Genomic DNA, 17,092 nt, shown 5'->3' on the forward strand with positions numbered 1-17,092 from the left:
CGGTACTACAGACAGGTCACTTGACTCCTCCTGCAGGAGGGCTGGGATGCCTCCCAGAAGGAATGCAGCCAGGCTCCAAGCACACTGGGCACGTACGGATCAGAGCTGAAACGTGGAATCACGCAAGCAAAGTCCCACCTATAACGGGGACGTGCTAAAACAAGCTGCAAATAGTCTCTCCAATTGCTCCAAAGGGACACTGGGTGGTATAAAAAAGAATCACAGCACGCTTGGAAATAAGATGATGGCTTAGTAAGGCTACACTTAGGACACTTGGAACGCAAGAAATCTCGACTGGATGGCTGGCAATGGTTCAGCAGATCGAGGAGCTTTCCCCCAGCGTTACCTGTGGGCTCCTTGGGGCACACATCCGGCAGGGACTGCGCAGGGCGAAAGCGTTTCGTGGCGTCCGCTTCTTTTTTAAAGAAAGCATCACTGCTGTTCGACTGAGGCACTGGTGAAGAACTGTGGCTCGATGCCATTGCATAAAATCACCACTTGATAAAAGCTAAATAGGAGACAATAGATAGCAAGGCTTTAATAAAGCTCTGGGGATGCTGTATCAAAACAATGACATCCAGGATTGGTTTTAACTGCAACGCTTCAACTGGCACACCTCAACAAGAGGAGAAAGCTGTTTTAAACACAAAACTGAAAGGCAGACTTCATAGCCTGTTCCTCACACACCTGTAAGTTTGGAGGATAGCCTGCTCTTGTGCACAGCACCAGTAAAATGCTGCATTAGGGGAAAAAATAAGTCTTTCAGGCACCCCTTCCTTTCTTGCCATAACTGTTGCAACCACAGTGCACGCATTCACAATAGAATTTCCTCCCAAATATCAGGAAATCTTGCACTTGAGTCAGGAAAATTGGCAGTTCAACTTTTACGGCTGCCTAGTAAAGTACGGTTTATTCCAGCATAACGTATTTGCACAGAGAAGACAATTAAATAATAGATCAAAAAGCTCCAGAGTAAGCAAAGTCCCACTAATTTTCAGTTTAATTTTAAGATCCCAACTTGAAAATAAATAGCCTTAAAAATTTTACTCTAGGGCTGAACTTAATGAGTTCTTTCCATCTGTAAACAAAACTGCATTTCCATCATAGCGTCAGACAGTAGCACACTGCACAACTATTAGAGGTTTGAGAGTTTATTAAAACTGTACAGCTCGAGGAGTGCCTGTTCAAAGGGACCCATCTGGATCCTTGACTTTAAGGAGAAAATTAAACACATCTAGCAAGATCTTAGCGTTTAACTACTAACCCTTAATGGACACTTAAATTACTCACTACCCTGTGAAGGAGCAGGAAAAGATGAAAGGCCAATTTTATCTTCAAGTGCTAAAGCAGGCACCAAGGGATGGCTGTATCTCACCGTGTCGGTTTCCAGCAGCATCACATAAATTAAAAACCTCATTTGGAAAAGAAAAAAGGTTCTACTTTCTAAAGGAGGTTGAAAGTGTCCTACAAAACAATTCAAAAGGAGATGTGCAGCTGTAACAGAGCATCCCAATGAAGAGTCCCAGAGTAAGAAAAATTTACTGGCAGGCAGAAAATGGGAACAGTCAGAAGTAGTCAGACAAAAAAACCTTTCCAGACATCTGACAGATCTTCCCTAAATACCATAAAGCATTAATCTCCCTCCCCCAAAAGCCCCACAAACCCCTTTTTCTCTACTACTTTTATTGCATTTTCATATTCTTATGTTCTTCCCTTGACATTTCCAAAGTAACTTCTTCATCAAGCCCTTCCCGAATGTTTTGGGGTGGTTTTGTGAAAAATCTAGTATATGATGACAAAACACTTATCATTTTAGCATTCTTAAAAAAACACATCCAGCGCTATGATGCCATGACCAAGCCTCCTGAAGGCATACAGTAAATTTATCTGCACTTGGAAGTGCTTCAAAGTGCTGTATTTGCAGTTTTTCTCCTGAAAAAGCCTCTGTAATAAGAGCCACAGTCTGCTCTAGTCAGATGTATGAGCAGCTAGGGCGATTTGTAGAAAGCACTGAAATCCTCAAGCCTCTAATTCAGCCTTTCTCCTTTCCCCACAATGAAGTGCCATCTAAAAGAATTGTCTAAGGTTATGAATTGTCTCAACTACATAAATCTGAGTGGAGAAAATGCTATCTGTGTGATGCTAGTCAAAGATTTAAGACAAATTTAAAAGATTATTTAAGACTGAAGAGCAGCTCAACACCTCAGCATTTCAAAACCAAGCTCTACCTACTCTTGCACAGATATTTTCATTACTTATCACCATAAAATATTCACTGACAAACCTTAAAATAGAATGAAAAGAGTACAATAAAATACCAGTGCAAGCAGTAACCTTCATGCTGTTGAGTGGATTTCAACAAGATATAAGGCTTCATAGGCAGAGGCCTTCTTAAGTGGCACGCAATCTGATGCTGTACTAAATTATTCATAGCCAGCAGCTATTCTAGTACCCTCATAACTCAGGACCTTATGGATAATTAACCCCAATGAACAACCACACTTGCACAGGAGAAAAAACCTCATCTCTGTACTGCCCCAAACCAGGCATTCCTCAAAATGCAGTCCTTAAACTGGCCAACAAAGTATAACTTCAGAAAGATAAAGAAAACTGGACATTAAGTTCATGTTACAAAGGAGTATGTGCCAAGCCCATATAAAGGTGAAAATCCTGCCCTACACTCATCTCTGTATGCAAACCTTACCCACAACTGAAAAACTTTCATTTGTTCACCAACAGAACAGCTGCTCCTTGTGATCCACAACTAAACATTTTACAGACAAAGGAACCTATAACCAGCCCCTAAATCGACATTTTAAAATACACAATAATATACGAGTCTGCTGATTTAAACATACCAAAACAACTAAACTCGGTGCTAACACTGAACAACACTTCTGCAGAGTATTTCAACTCGTTCAATTTTCCATGCAAGTGAAAGGCAGGTGAATGCAGTTAACTGCATTAACTGTGCAGAGTGATTTATGAAACGGTGAGTCCCCTGAGCCTCCTACTTAGAAGAACATACGGCTGTAGTAAGAATATGAGAATGGGTAACCTCATTACATCAGTGTTTAAATTATATACAATTAAAATGGGTTGGATCCACTCTGTTCTCGCCAGAAATCACCATAATTTACTCACTTTTTGTCTAGAAATGTGTATTAAACCGATGCAATTAAAGAAAACGTTTAGATGTTAGACACGAGAGCAGCGATGGAACCTGGAACCCAGGATTATGGGTTCGCAACATGCCTTCAATATATTACATTTATTTGTACACACTGTATTAATTTCCTTATTTAAAAAGATTATATTAAATTACACCATCACTGTAATGACTTAATACCGCTAAAGTTAAATGAAATCAGCCACGGCAACGATGAAAACAGCTCTGATGACCTGAACTGACAGCACTCCTACAATCTGAGGACCAAGAGCTGCATTTCAGCCGACAGCCTCCCCTTTATAAAGCACTCTCGTTCGGTAACGTGCTCAGCAAGTACAACACGCCACAGCTGTGCCACACAGCACGGAACAAAATACTGGGGTGACGAGAGTAAGAGCCACACACTGGGATACTGGCCAGTCAGCAAAGCAGCAGATCTGCGAGCTAGCAATGCGTGAATCACGTGAGGTTATTTCTGAGATGACTGCGCCGTGACTCTTGAGTTTCGCACCCGCGGTTTCAGCTACTGGAAAGAGAGCACAACAAACAACAAAGCGTATTACTCAGAAGTAATTGCACAGGGTGGTTGGAACTCTGGAGAACGTGCTTGTTTTTCCAACTATCAGGACTTGCACAGAAGTTCTTCAGAAGCTGCCTTCCTGTTCTCTGAGTGTAATTATTCACATGCTTTGTTTTTCCGGTGTCGTTCGTAGAATCTGCTCTCTGAATTTTATTTCCGATTCGAAAATAGTGACACCTAAGAAGAAACCCTCAGCACTCAGGGGGGATTCCAACTGAACATGCTACACTGAGCAAGCTTTCCTTAAGTATTCCCTGTTGCCCACATTGAGGCACACTTGGATACTTGCAGGCTCTGCATCCCAAAGGTAAGGCAGAAGTTTCTCTGTGAACACAAATGGCACACTCAAGTCCCTGCTGCTTGTCACGGCTTTGGCAACAAGAAAGTGAAATGAAAATATTTCAAGCGCTCCTCTGGCTGCCCGACATGCTCTGGAATAGAAATCTATCAGAAGCCACCCACAAGTCAAGCTAAAGCAAGACATTGCACCACTTCTAGAAGACATGATAAATACCAAAGATGCTTATTAAAGAAAAGCATACCTGAGACGTAACTAAAAGATAAAAATGCACAAGGGACTCCTTCCAGGACCCCAACAGCTAACAAACTGCATGTTGTTATTAACATATTTACTCTGTCCTCAAAAGTTGAGCTTTCCCTATGTATTATTACAGTTCTTTTTGCTAAATCAGGATTTCACCCTGTAACAGGGAAACCGTGGTACGATCAAAGTACACAGCACCTTTGTAAGACAGCGTGAGCCAGACTGCACAAGCTTTCACTTTTTTTTTTCAACCAGCTAATTCCTCAGGCTGAAATTTCCAGGCTTGTCCCTTGTGCCCTGAGACAGACATCCCTGTTGCAGCAGGGGAGCCAAGGTTAGCTTGGAGGAGAAACATTAAAGTGGTTTCAGAGACTGAGGTTAAAGCTGTGGGAGCAGTTCTGCTAACCCAAGCTCTTTCAGAACACCTACTTCCACCCTGGGGTTTCAGAGGAGGAAGATGATGACTGTCAGGGGAATGAGGAGGCCAGAGTCAGAGGAGAGATGAGACTTGTCCCTGTGGCAAGCCACCACATTTGGAGCTCACTCTAACATGAAACCTCTTCGCTCAACCTAGAGAAGAGGCCATATGAGCTTGGCCTTTCTGAGAGCCTAACAAATACAACTCTGCTTGTATCCGCAAACAAACACGTAACTGAGTGCATTCTGCACCTTCTCTGCAAAGATAGCAGGACTGATGACCACCCAGGTGAGCCCTGCTGGGATGAAATCAACCCAAGAAGGAAGCAATGCACGGGTTGTCTGCATTTCCCATCAGCCCTGCTTAGCCACACACGCTGTTAGGCTCCAGCACATTCTGTAATTCCTCAGACTGTGCTACTTTCCCAGCAAACTGCAGGATGAGGAAAAGCAAGAGCACTTGAATAGCCCAAAGAGTAATGCCACCACCCTGCCCTTAAATTGTCCCTTTCATAAGGCTGTCTCAAAACACTCTCCTCGAACAGGGAAACAGGCAAGGAAAAACAGCAGTGACTCCAAAGAAAGAAGAGAACAGCTGCATCCTCACTGCAAAGCACCATGGGAAGCCTACATGGCCAGCATCAAACAACATCTGACTTTCATACTATTACATTTTGTACTGGTTTCTTTTGCCCTTCCCAGCTGTAGCCACACGAACAGCAGATTTAAAAAAAAAAAAAAAAAAAAGAAACAAGAAAAAAGCTTTAGCTGAGCTTCACTTCTTTAAACACAAGAATAAGATCCTCTGAAAAGAATAACTCCCAAATGTCCCACCATTGAATAATGTCTTGCTACTTAAAATAATCCACAAGTGTAAACACTTCGTCAAAAGCTGGAAAGCAATTTATCTCCTTTCAGACAAACTATCTGGAAAGTAGTATTTCACTTCCATTCAGGTACCAAATAAACAATTACATGAAACACATGTGATGTACCCCCTGTAGCAAACGTACCTCCTCTCAATCTGGAACCCCAACCTCCCAAGCGTGAACACTAATTTGAAATCAGAAGGCAGATTCTGTGCTGGAGAAGTGGACCTACCTACAGCTATTTAGGTCATTACAGACCCAGTTCTTCCACACCAGAGGTGTCACAATCATTCAGAAACAATCATCAAAGCTGTAAAAATATATGTCAGAAAAAGCTAGCTAGGTTAGTTGCCCACACTATCAGACAAGGTGAGAGTGAAGTCTCTTTGTACCCCTTTTTCCAGGCATCAGCATTACAGTGTGCATTACCCCCTGGGAAAACAGCGTAATACGAGCACCTTACAGAGCTCCAGAAAGGTCCACACAGCTGAACAGACATCAAGGAGGCCCAGCAGGCATTCCTGCTACGAGTCTGTCAGAGGCAGGGACTGCAGAGCAGTGACATGTGGAGAAGAGGCACAAGAACTGCACCAGCCCCAGCAAAAATCCCAGCACCGAGGTCCTGACGTGACAAAAGGAGCCCAGACAGATGCTCACGGCAATTTGCGTCAGCAGCACGATTTCCTGTGCAGCCCCTCCACTTGCCACCCTCAGCAGGGCTAGGCTCCACTTCTTCATCAGAAAATAACTTCCTAAAAATATGGATTTTCGTAGGAATCGTGCCTTTCCAAAGCCTTACCCAAGTCCTGAACTGCAAGTGGCTGTGAGGGCGCTAAATAAAAATATTCCACAGTTTGACGTCGCGCATAAAGCTGTGACCAGAGATTATCAGTCCCATTGTACCTCACACCAAATCCTGACACAGGATGCCAGTCCACTGTCACTCCACAGAGCAGCTACTGTGCAAACAAGACCATCCAAACTTCAACTTGGCGAGCACAAAGGAGCGTGCCACCCATGTTTGCTGACAGTCCTTGGGGTATTAATGCCTGCCCAACAGAAGATAAACAAAACTGATCACCTCTATTCACATCACTTCCTTTTCATCCCTCAAACAGATTCCGTTGACAAAAAGAATAAATAACCCCACGGCATAAAACCCAGTCTGGTCACGCTACACCTAGAATGCCAAAAACCAAAAGGAAGATCCTGCACTGCTGCTTACAGAGACTGTATAAACATGATGGAAACTCTCTAACATATTGCAGAGTGCCAGATATGCTACTCCAGCTCTATTAATCTAGCCCTAACACACACCCACACACATCCAAAATGATCCCTTTTTTCAAATTTAAGAACCAGGTTGAGAGGGAAAAGGCTGGGATATTGAAGCTATTAGGTATGAGTGCTTTGGAACACCTGGACCTGTCAGTCTTGAGCACAAGGTAAACACATTAACAATGTTTTACCTTCTGCAGAGAATATTCAGGTGGGTTCCTTTTTTAAATCTAGCACCTAGGTGAGGTGGGTAAAAAAAGCTAAAAGTAGAAAACAAATCCTAGATTTGCTGGTAAATATGATTTGGAGTTACTTGTATGAAGCCCCAGAAATATGTAAGTAGAACATCCACACTCACGCTCACCTGCTCAGTCTTTCTGCTCCATTCATAAAACAAGGAATAAACAAAGTGTGAAGAAAAAAAAAAGAAAAAAAAAAAGAAAGAAAGAAAACCAGAAGAAAACTCTAGGCCTCTCAAGTGGAAGGACAATATGATGTTCGTGGGCCTTCTCTCTTCTTCAGATTCACATCTCCTAATTTTCCCTAAACTCTGGAGAAGGAAAGCAGAAGTGGCTTCCTCTGCCCCAAAATTAGCAGCAATACCTACACGGTCATGATTCCATTTCCCAACCTCTTCCTGCTCAAACTGCCAACGAGAAGCCTGCAGTCTGCTTTCTCCACTCATTTCTAATGGCTCCTGACATTTTCCAGGCAAACAATATCCTCATTCACTGTTGGAAATGGGCATCTCCTTCTCCTGCCATGATGTTTGTGGCTTGTCAGCAAGGCAAGATTCCTGCACAGGTGCCAGACTCCCACCAGAGAGAAAGATAGCCCTGAAGACAGAGGGACACTTGGGACAGATCCTGGCAAATGGGATGGCAGAGGTGGAGATGCTTCTCGTTGTGCAGCCTCCTGGTCCCACTGGTGAGGCTGCCCAGTGAGTTTTGCGTGAACAGCCGTGGATCTCCTGTCAATCAACCCACTTCAGGCACTGTTCTCCTACCCCACAGACACACCAACCTAATGCCCAAAGGACTTCAAGACCTTTTGTCTGCACTACAGTTTGTCAAAGAGTCACTCTGATTCTTGGGTCACAACAGTAATTACTTGCAGCCACTACAACAATTAAGGTACTGCAGCTGCATTTTTTTCAGCAAGAGAGCAATTTCTTTCAGGGTTGCACAGCAACAGCTGCACAAGTCCATAGGACTTCTCATTCAGGACTTCATCAGTACAGGTAAGACAGTAAAGTCAATATACCACCCATACTAGGAACTCAAAAAAACAAACACATGTGAATCTGTAGCCCAGTAATTACTTTGATGCAGTTTAAAATAGGCATTCTACACTTTTTTTTACACTGGATTGTGGTAACTCTATGTCCTGTAACAGAAACCCTAAGTATTTAGAGAACGCAAGAAAAACAGAAGAAAAAGGGACTCAGCAATATACTAAGGCCCAACTGGACAGTCAGGGGGGGAAAGTTTTTGTTGGGATTGCAGAAGGTCGGCATTTTACCCACGGGCGTATTTCTCTCAACACCACATACCGTCTTCGAAACATCACAGTAAAGAAATGCAAGAAATTAATCAGCTCGTCGCACAATTTTACCAGGAAAACACACAAACCCAGGAACCACCGCATTCCCACACGGCTTATGGAACTAACAAGCCCTTTAGCGCTCCACATCCCAGTCCACCCCGGCTGCCATGAGCCAGGAGGAAAACACCAAATACCTGCTCCAAACGTTAGCTCCCGAGCCGGCCATACCTTATGGAGAACACGCCAGGAGTATCTCCCGGAGGCCGTCGTCATATCTCTCCCCGCGGCATCGTCGGGAATGCTGCCGGGGACCTGCGGGACAGCGACCGCATGAGGGAGGCCCGGCCTCACGCCGACACCTCCGCACCCTTCCCCGCGCCTCCCGCCGGGCACCGCCCGCTGCCCACCGGGGGTTACCATGGAAATTCAGAGCTGGGGGCGGGGGGGGGATATTCGCAGGGAAAGCGGGCCGCGGGCAGCCCTCCCGCCGCCGCCCACCTCCCCTCGCGTCCCTCCGCTCCGCCGCCCGGCCCAGGCCGCCCACACAAAGGGCGCCGGGGGGTGAAGATTAAACTTTCCCGGCCGCTCCCCCGCGGGAGCCCCGGCGGCGGGCGGGGGCGGGAGGCGGCGGGGCCGGCGGCGGGCGGCTCCCCCACGCCGTACCTGCGGCGCCGGGCGGGATGCGCGGCCTAGCGCGGCTCCTCCGCCGCGACACGTCGGTGCCCCCGCGCAGGGCGGCGCAGGAAGGGCCCGGGCGGCGGCGGGAGGAACCAGGCCCCGCCTCTGCCACCGCCCGGGGGAGGAGCCGCGGCCGAGGCCGGCCGAACGGAACGGAACGGGAGGAGCCGCGCTGCCCGCGGTGGGCCCGCGGTGCTCCGCTCTGCCCGCAGCGCTCACGGCCGGCATCTGGGAGCCCTCGTCAGCGAGCCCCTCCGCCCCCGCGGGCGCTCCGCAGCCGGTTTGACTCGGATTTCGCATTGTCGGCTGTAATTCTCCGTCAGGCCGCGGGAGCTGCTGAAATAGAGGTCCTACAGAAGCTGTAGTAGCCTCACGGCTGATCGTGCCGTAAGCACGCCTGGATTCTCGGCCGTAGCCCTGTGCCAGTCAACAAAACGCAGGGAAGCTGATGAATTAACAGCGGCGATTCCCGCTGTGTTTAATAACGTGGCTGTGGGCTGTGTGAACGCACGAGTGTGGAAATCCATGGGTTACACGGGTTCACGCCTGGGCTCGCAGCTCCGTAACTCGTGTTTGTGTCTGGTGCTGGCCCCAGACAGGCTGGGCTGAAGATGTTGTTCTGCTCCTTGGTGGCCAAGGTTTGATCCGTACAATTTGTTTTGCAGACTCAGCCAATAAACCCCGGATGAATTATCACTGAGATCAGGGACTCCTTGACTTCCTTGAGAGACGTGGCTGACCTGGCCAGGGGTCACCCTTTAAAATTTTGAGTTTAAAGAGCAGAAAAAGTGACTCTATCGGAAAGAAAGAGTTGTTTAATATGACTATTACATCATAACCGTGGGCTTCAGTGTCAGTGACCATCCATTATACCTTTCAAGAACATGCTTTGGAAAATAAAGATGTATCTTCTCATGCTTCACAATTCCATCCTTGCCTTTCTGGGGTTAATATTAGCACAGGTCAAACAGACTTCATTGGAAGCTCGAACAGCAAAAAACACAACTGTGTTAAATATTAAATGCTTGTGAGGAAGCCAGTGGGGATTTCCCTCCAGCAAACTGAAAATGTCACAATATTTTCATAGCATATTTCCCCCTACCTGGCAGAAATCTCTTTGTGCCTTACAGCTTCCGCTGTGCTCAGACACACTCCTCCTGGGCAAAACATGGTGGCTTGGGGTTTTTCTGGGTTTTTTTTTTCCCCTTGGGGATCACATTAGTTGGAGTCTGTCTGTCTCCTAATCCCTAAAACATGACACAGCAGCAATAAAGTGAGCAAAGAGATCATGACCATGAGGTAAAACTGATTGCTGTGTATTGATCCAGACTGCAGACGGACTGAGTTTGCAGAATTTAGTCATGTGGATAAAGGTAAGGAAATTGGAGAGGCTGTAGGAGGGAGGTGGTGTTAACCCTCTCCTCCCCGGGGGGGGGGGTTCTGCTTTATGTTTCTTGCGGCTGACCCAAACAAAAGTCGCCGGCTGTGTGGGTTGAGGATGGCATTCCCGCCTCAGCATTGCTGCCAGCTGGCAGCGGGTGTGTCTCCACGGCTCCTGCAACCACTCACAAGTGAGTTGGAAAGTTTGGATTTGCCCAAACGGAGCTCACAGTTTGCTTTCAGTAGTCTGACCTTCTGGAACTGGACCTGAGAGCATCTACATAAGCACTTTCCACTAGCAAAGAGACAGATGGGAGGGGATGGGAAGAGAGTGGAAGGCAAAAGGAAAGGGAATCCCCGGCAGAGAAGCAGCTGTACGTGATTATTAGCTGCAGATGCTGGTTTTGAGGGGAAAGCCCTTCCTCCAGGCTTAGTGGTAAACCAGTTTCCCCCTCTCTAACCCTATGGGTCAGCCTGAGGCTGAAGGTGAGTCCTGCAGCATGGATACAATTTTCCATGCCTCCCTTGTATGAATCACGGGTTGATCCACTCACTGCTGAATTGTGTCCAGCCCTGGTCAGCAAACTGAGCCAGAGCCAAGCCCGGCTGTGCAGGACTGACCTCAGTGCACAGCTGCTGAGGTTCACAACACTCTTCTTGCAGCATCTCCACTGAGTCAGGGAGCCATCCTGCTGAATTCATCTCAGTCAGATAAATTCAGCCTTAAGAAGAAATTTTGCATCAGTTGCTTAGCATGAAATGACCTTTACGTAGAGCTGGCTTACCCCTCAGCTGACATTTGCCCAGGAAGCCCCGGTCTAGCTGAAAACCTCGGGTCTGTGTTTCTCTTGCAGCATAGAGGTAATTTCAAAGCCAGTGATTAATTATGTCAGAGATTCAGGGGAAAGCCATACCCTCAAAGCGACATTTGAGCTATGCACCCTCCCCATGACCTTTAATGTTTTCCAGTTGCAATGAAAAGAGTCTTGTTATCTGCTCAGGCAGGGAAAGTTACAAATTGTTTGATTTTCTACCTTATGCTTCACTGACATTATCTCCGAGCTAAATGTTGTTACTGTTCTGCTGCATTTTGTATTCACAGCAAAGTCCTCTGTTCCCCTTGGGAAAAATAAACTAGAGCTGCATCATCTTTGTGGATCAGAAGGAAAGGATGACAGCCATGGGGTTGCCTCCTGCTGCTTGCTTCCTTCTGACTGTCACCTTTCTGCTAAACCCCGTGGTGGCAGTGACAACACTGGTCCAGCCTGAGAAACCTCCTCTCCTCCAGACCGTAGGAGACTCAGTGGGTGATTTCTGGAGCCTTTGAGAAGAAAGGCTGGTTTGGAGCATAACAAAGCTCCCCAAGGCACGTGGCGTGGCTGGGCTTGTGAGCTGCGGTGTCTGCAGCCTGAACACGCTCTGTGGGTCAGGACAGAGCCGGTGAGGTGAGGAAATTGTGAGTCAGTCAATCATAGTTCACTTGGTCTGTTGTCAGTCTACCTCCTCACGTACAGCTTATGTCCACGAAGTCTGCTTTTATGGCAGCATTTCAGTTATCTGCACTTCCTACCAATTGCCAAGGGCCACGTCAGCTCTGCAGGGCAGCGTGACTCAGCCCAACAAACACCCTTACCCTGGGCACACAGGACACTGTCCCACAAAGGCTCACCCAGGGGAAAACTCCAACCCCAAGTAGCTTTAGCCAGGAAAATCTTTGTGCTGCCGCTCTTTCATCTGCGTGAGTGAAACTGGCATTCTTACAAAACGACAGAAATATGGCAGGGTTTTTTCCTACACTCGCGCCAGCTCAGGAGCCTTCCGCGGAGTCTTCCTGGAAAAGAAATGGGAAACAGTGAGTTTCGTGCCGTAGAAAATAAACGGTAAAAAGAACCAAGTAGCTCGCTGTTTTCTCAGATACAAGGGACGTTACAAAAAGAAGGAAATCCTTATTGCTGCTCAAGTGGCAGAACTAGCAGCCAGCTATTGTAAAAGCTGGGTCATCTCTAGGAACACCTGGTCTCCTTTCTTGAGATGTCACAGTGCCTTAGGAGGATCCTTGCTTGTGGGATCCTGATATCACCAGCTCTCAGTTTTCCATAGAAAATCTTTGCTCGGCTTGTAAAAAAATGAAGAAGGTAGTGCAATCCATAGGGAATGTGAGGGAGAATAGTGATTAAATGTAATTAGAGGGGCAGGTCCCCCAGGAGCCCTGAGTGTAGTGGGTAATCTTGTCTCTAAAAGAGCAGCATTAAACAATGATAGGAACAACCAAACTTCGAGGAAAGGCTCTCCTTGGAGGAAACAAAGGATATAAAAGAAATATGTAACATAACGAACACTGCAGAGAAGGCAGATGGAGAGTTTCTGCTCTTCTTGGCTCGAGTGATGTGAAGGGATATTAAGACTGAATATTTCATGCCAGTAGCAGAGAACATATTTCCAGGTCTTGTTTAAGTGGAGCGTGGCGCTCAGCGCCACAAGAAACCTTTCAAGACGGGAGCTTAGGAACACGCAGAATGGGATGGCAGTTTTATAGGGCAACGTTACTGCCTCTCAAAATTAGCAGAGATGAAAGTTCTGAAGATTATTTTCATCATGTCAACCAAATGCTAAATGGCAGGACTCGGGTTCAGATCTTTGTAGAGAAGACATGACTGGCCCGCCCCAAGGGCCACCACCTCACAGGGCTCTTTCTAGGACAGTTTTTTAATAGACTCCACCGAGACACTGTCATAGCATAAGGACAACCCATAAAACTGGGATGCCAGGTCTCTCCTGTTGCTCCTGAACGCCCTGGCATGTATTCCTCCATGTCTGCAAGGCTAGCAGAGCTCCTCCTGACTCCGAGTCTTTCCTCAGCACCTTAGACGTGCCGCAGATGTGGCCGCAGTTCACGCAGTCCTTGGTTCTCTCAGTCCCCAGTAAAGAGGCTGCATAAAATTAAAATTAAAAGCTCTTTCTTCTGTATCTGGAGTGAGCCTATTATTATCAGATGGCAGTTTATTCTGATGGAGTACATTAATACCTGAGTCATCAAGGGTTCTGGCTTTCTTTATGTCAGCTTTCCAGGCTAGCTTTGTTACGTGCACTGCTCCTTTGAACCCAGCCACAGCCACTCCACCATTACAAAAGGAGGGATTCTAGTGGGATGCTTTCAGGAAAGTGTAATGGGAAACACTCCGGTCCAAGCAGCACCTCAGGCAAGCAAAAAGCTCTTGTTTCTGAGATTACTTGTGAGTCAAAACATGCAGTTTCAAAAAAAAAAAAAAAAGAAAAAAGTACAGAAAAAGTGGACCGGAGTTGGTACCGAGGGTGCAGGGCTGGCATCTTAGTGACTTTTAAAGAGAAGACTTGGATTCTAGATACCACGGGGCTCAGTACGGGTTTTATTCTAAAGATCAGAGATAAAGGCCCTGAGTTGTAGATGTTTTTAGACTTTGCTCTGCTCTAGGTTGCAAGACCTGTGGGGTAGAGGGTACAGCCAAGTTCACTCGTAGCTAGTGTATCACACACATACTGCTGAGAGGAAAACCACACAGCTTTCTGCATTTTAAAACCCTGTGACTGAGAGGCTGTGGAATGATGGGGGTGCCTAGATTAAATTGAGGAAGCAGCACCCTCACTGCAGGCTGGCCCAGCCAGCAGCTTTCTGAACGGTGCGTCAGTACTGCCTTTGACCTTGACTGGAAATCCCAGGGATTGAAGCAGATGGGGACCACAGGGGAGATTTTTTGTTCCTCTAAGGGCATGCCAGGTAACAGCCATTATTAGGAGAGGGATCTGTGGGAAAAGCATCACCGGGTCTTTAAGCCTGCAGTTTGTCTTTACTTTGCTCCTACCCCGAGCTCATCTCAGCTTCAGCTGCTGGGATTTAAGTCAAATGTATTTCCAGCAACGGCTTTGCATTACAGCAGATGGCAGCCTTTCCCCAGACTTCCAGAAACGAGGAGTACCTGGATTTCAGACAATCGTGTCTTGTCTTGTCCCCTGGTGTCTGCTAGCGGCCAGCAAAAGCTTTTGTAGGAACCCAGCAACTGATTCAATGCAGCTAGAGACAGAAACAACACTGAAGTCTCCTCCTTGCATTTGGAGAGCTTGGCTTCTCACCAGAGGGCGATCAGCTCTTGCACCACCTCTTTATTCATCTAGGATGATGTTTCCCTTCCAGCTTATATCAGAGTTCGACACTGAAGCAATTAAAAATCCATGCTAATTCGTTTCCTCACCTTGACAACAAGGCATAACAGAAAACACATCATACTTGGTGGGGTGTATGTCAAAATCAAAGTGACATTTCTCAGTGCTTGACATGCTGTATTAAAAGCACCTCTGTTAAGAGACCTACGCAGCTGGCTGAATAAACTGTGCTGTGGGTGAGGCCTCAGATTACTTCATCTTGCTGGTGACTTTTCAAAAGAGACTCAGATATGCTCTGTGGATTCACCCAGCCCTGAAAAGCAAGGAGAAAAGTGATCAGCGCTCTTCTGTCCTGCCCCTTTCTGTTCCCAGAAGAGGAATGCTTACTGGGACAGGGGTTCTTGAGATCACCATAGCCAAACCCTTTCTGATACCTCCTGGATCCTTGGAAGCATTTCTTATTGCCACATAGCAACTCCCTGGTCCAAACTGTGTTTTTATACCTACCTGAGTGGGATTAGTCAGGCCTAGGGGTCTCTTTCACGAGCACAAGAAAGATGCAAAGATATCTTCTTCTGGGAGGTTGCTCCTGATGGAAGCACAAAAGAGCACAGATTTACTTCTACGTAGGCTCTGCTTTCAATTTCTACTTTTCATCCTGCTTCTGTTCTCACAAAACACGTTAATGGCATCCAGATGCTTATTAACACGCTCCACAGTAAGAACCAGAGACAGGAAATACAGGCCAGATGAGGAAGAGAAGAGCTTAAAAAACAGCTAAGAGAGATGAGAGGAATCCAGGGCTCAGCAGAGCAAAGTAGAATTTACTCTGTAACCTTCAAGAAATGAATCAAATCGCTGTCAAATGAATGACCTTATAAACTCCAGGGAACAGAAGAGATCCCCCAGGACCAGAGAACCTATTAGCAATATTTAGGTGGGGCATCCAAATACAGTGTTAATTAATCTTAAAGATCCACACGAGCCTTAAAGCAACTGCTAGGGGCTTAAAAAAAAAAAAAAACAACAAAAACCCCAGGGCGTGTCTCATCAGCTCCATTCCTCTCTTTGATAAGGCAGCTGGCCTGGCAACTGGGAGAGGGAAGTCACAGATGTGCTGCATCCCTCTCCCCCTGAATCACGCTGGGTAACGCAGCCACCAAAGGAAACTGTCCAGACAGCTTTGCTGCGAGGTGAACAGGCAGTGGAGTTGGTTATGCTCAAGGTGTAACATCCATCACGTCCCCAGCCACTGCCATGGGGACATCAGCTCCCAAAATCTGGCTGAAGAGCTAGGAGACTGTGGAGATAATTCCACGTTGGATGGGAGACACATGGAGACAGAGTTAATTTCACACAGGAAATCACCATCAGGGAGGGAATGACCCCAGTTCCCCACGCTACACTCAAGGCATTGGAATTCAGGAGCATCTTTTCCTCCCAGGACATGCGTACAACTCACCCCCAGTTCAGCTTTTAGTGAAAAAAAGCCCACAATACTCTTCCCACAGAGCCTGCTGCTTCCAGCTGCCCCTCACAGGAGCCCTCTCATCCTTTGAAAGCTGCCTTCTTCTTTCCCAGCTCTGGAGAGAAATCTGGCTAACGAGGAATCTCAGGGCCATCCCACTGCCGTTCTCCCATCTTCCTGGCTGCGTTCATTATTAATAGCTCCTCATTAAATTTTAATGAAATGAAGATCAGAGGTTTTAGGGCATCATAGGCACCTTCCCTCCCTTTTTTTTTTTTTTTTTTTTTCTCTTCCAGGTCTATTTGTTGGCCAAGTTCATTCAGTGTCACGCAGGGGAAGGTGCCGATCGATACGTTTTGCAGGAAGTTGCTTTTTTATTTCCAAACCCCGCAGAAGTGGCTGGAACACAAAAGCTTTTGCTTCGACTCGTTTCTTTGTCTTTAAGAAAGCAAACCCCAAAAGAGTAGGAAGATATTTGGTCCCAGCTTGCTCTTCGGTTTACTTCAGTAGATAGATACAAGTTTATGAGTTATAGAGTTTTATAGTAGATCTGAGTTTATGAGTTCTGTAACTGAACCATGGACTAGGCTGCCTGGAGTCTCCACTACTGCAGATTTTGAAGACTGAGCATGTTAAACACTTGGGAGAAGTATTTGGGTAGAACTGACCCTGCCACAGGGCAGATGAACAAAGGAGAGGACCTTGCATGGATCTGTGGTTACATGATGAACAACACATTTTTAAATCAGCCGGTGCAAAGAAACTTGCATCTCAAACTTGCAAAAAACTTGTTTGATGCAACCTGGGAACTCTTCGTGGTGTTTGTTTGGTTTTTTTTTCCTTTTAAATAGTACGGGAATTCCAGATACACTGATTTTCTTGAGTATCAAGAGCAAAGGGGAGTTAAATACGCCCCACAGATGCTCTTCTCTTCTCTTCCTTTGCTGTGTCCTGGGGAAGCCAACCTCAGACATAGCACTTTTAGCTTTCTACTCTGTGAATGAGCCCCTAAATTACCGAAACACTG

At 46.4% G+C, this 17,092-nt stretch overlaps 1 protein-coding gene across 3 annotated transcripts in view; it reads right to left on the reverse strand.

The window, feature by feature from the left end:
- VPS54 (VPS54 subunit of GARP complex) overlaps positions 1 to 9,173 on the reverse strand; it is a 44,747-nt gene extending 35,574 nt beyond the window's left edge. For 2 of the 3 annotated variants that reach the window (XM_040059587.1, XM_040059585.1), the window contains exons 1-3: positions 9,066 to 9,173; positions 8,631 to 8,714; positions 347 to 508 (exon numbers count right to left, since the gene is read on the reverse strand). In XM_040059587.1, the coding sequence (XP_039915521.1) occupies positions 347 to 482 (136 nt within the window). In that variant the 5' untranslated portion in view covers positions 483 to 508; positions 8,631 to 8,714; positions 9,066 to 9,173. Of the gene's footprint in view, positions 1 to 346; positions 509 to 8,630; positions 8,715 to 8,900; positions 8,925 to 9,065 lie in introns of those variants that run through there. The other variant, XM_040059586.2, reaches the window with a different exon arrangement.
- Between the last annotated feature and the right edge of the window lie 7,919 nt (positions 9,174 to 17,092).

The sequence above is a fragment of the Hirundo rustica genome, chromosome 3 (assembly GCF_015227805.2).
Source record: "Hirundo rustica isolate bHirRus1 chromosome 3, bHirRus1.pri.v3, whole genome shotgun sequence".
Lineage (NCBI taxonomy): Eukaryota > Metazoa > Chordata > Aves > Passeriformes > Hirundinidae > Hirundo > Hirundo rustica.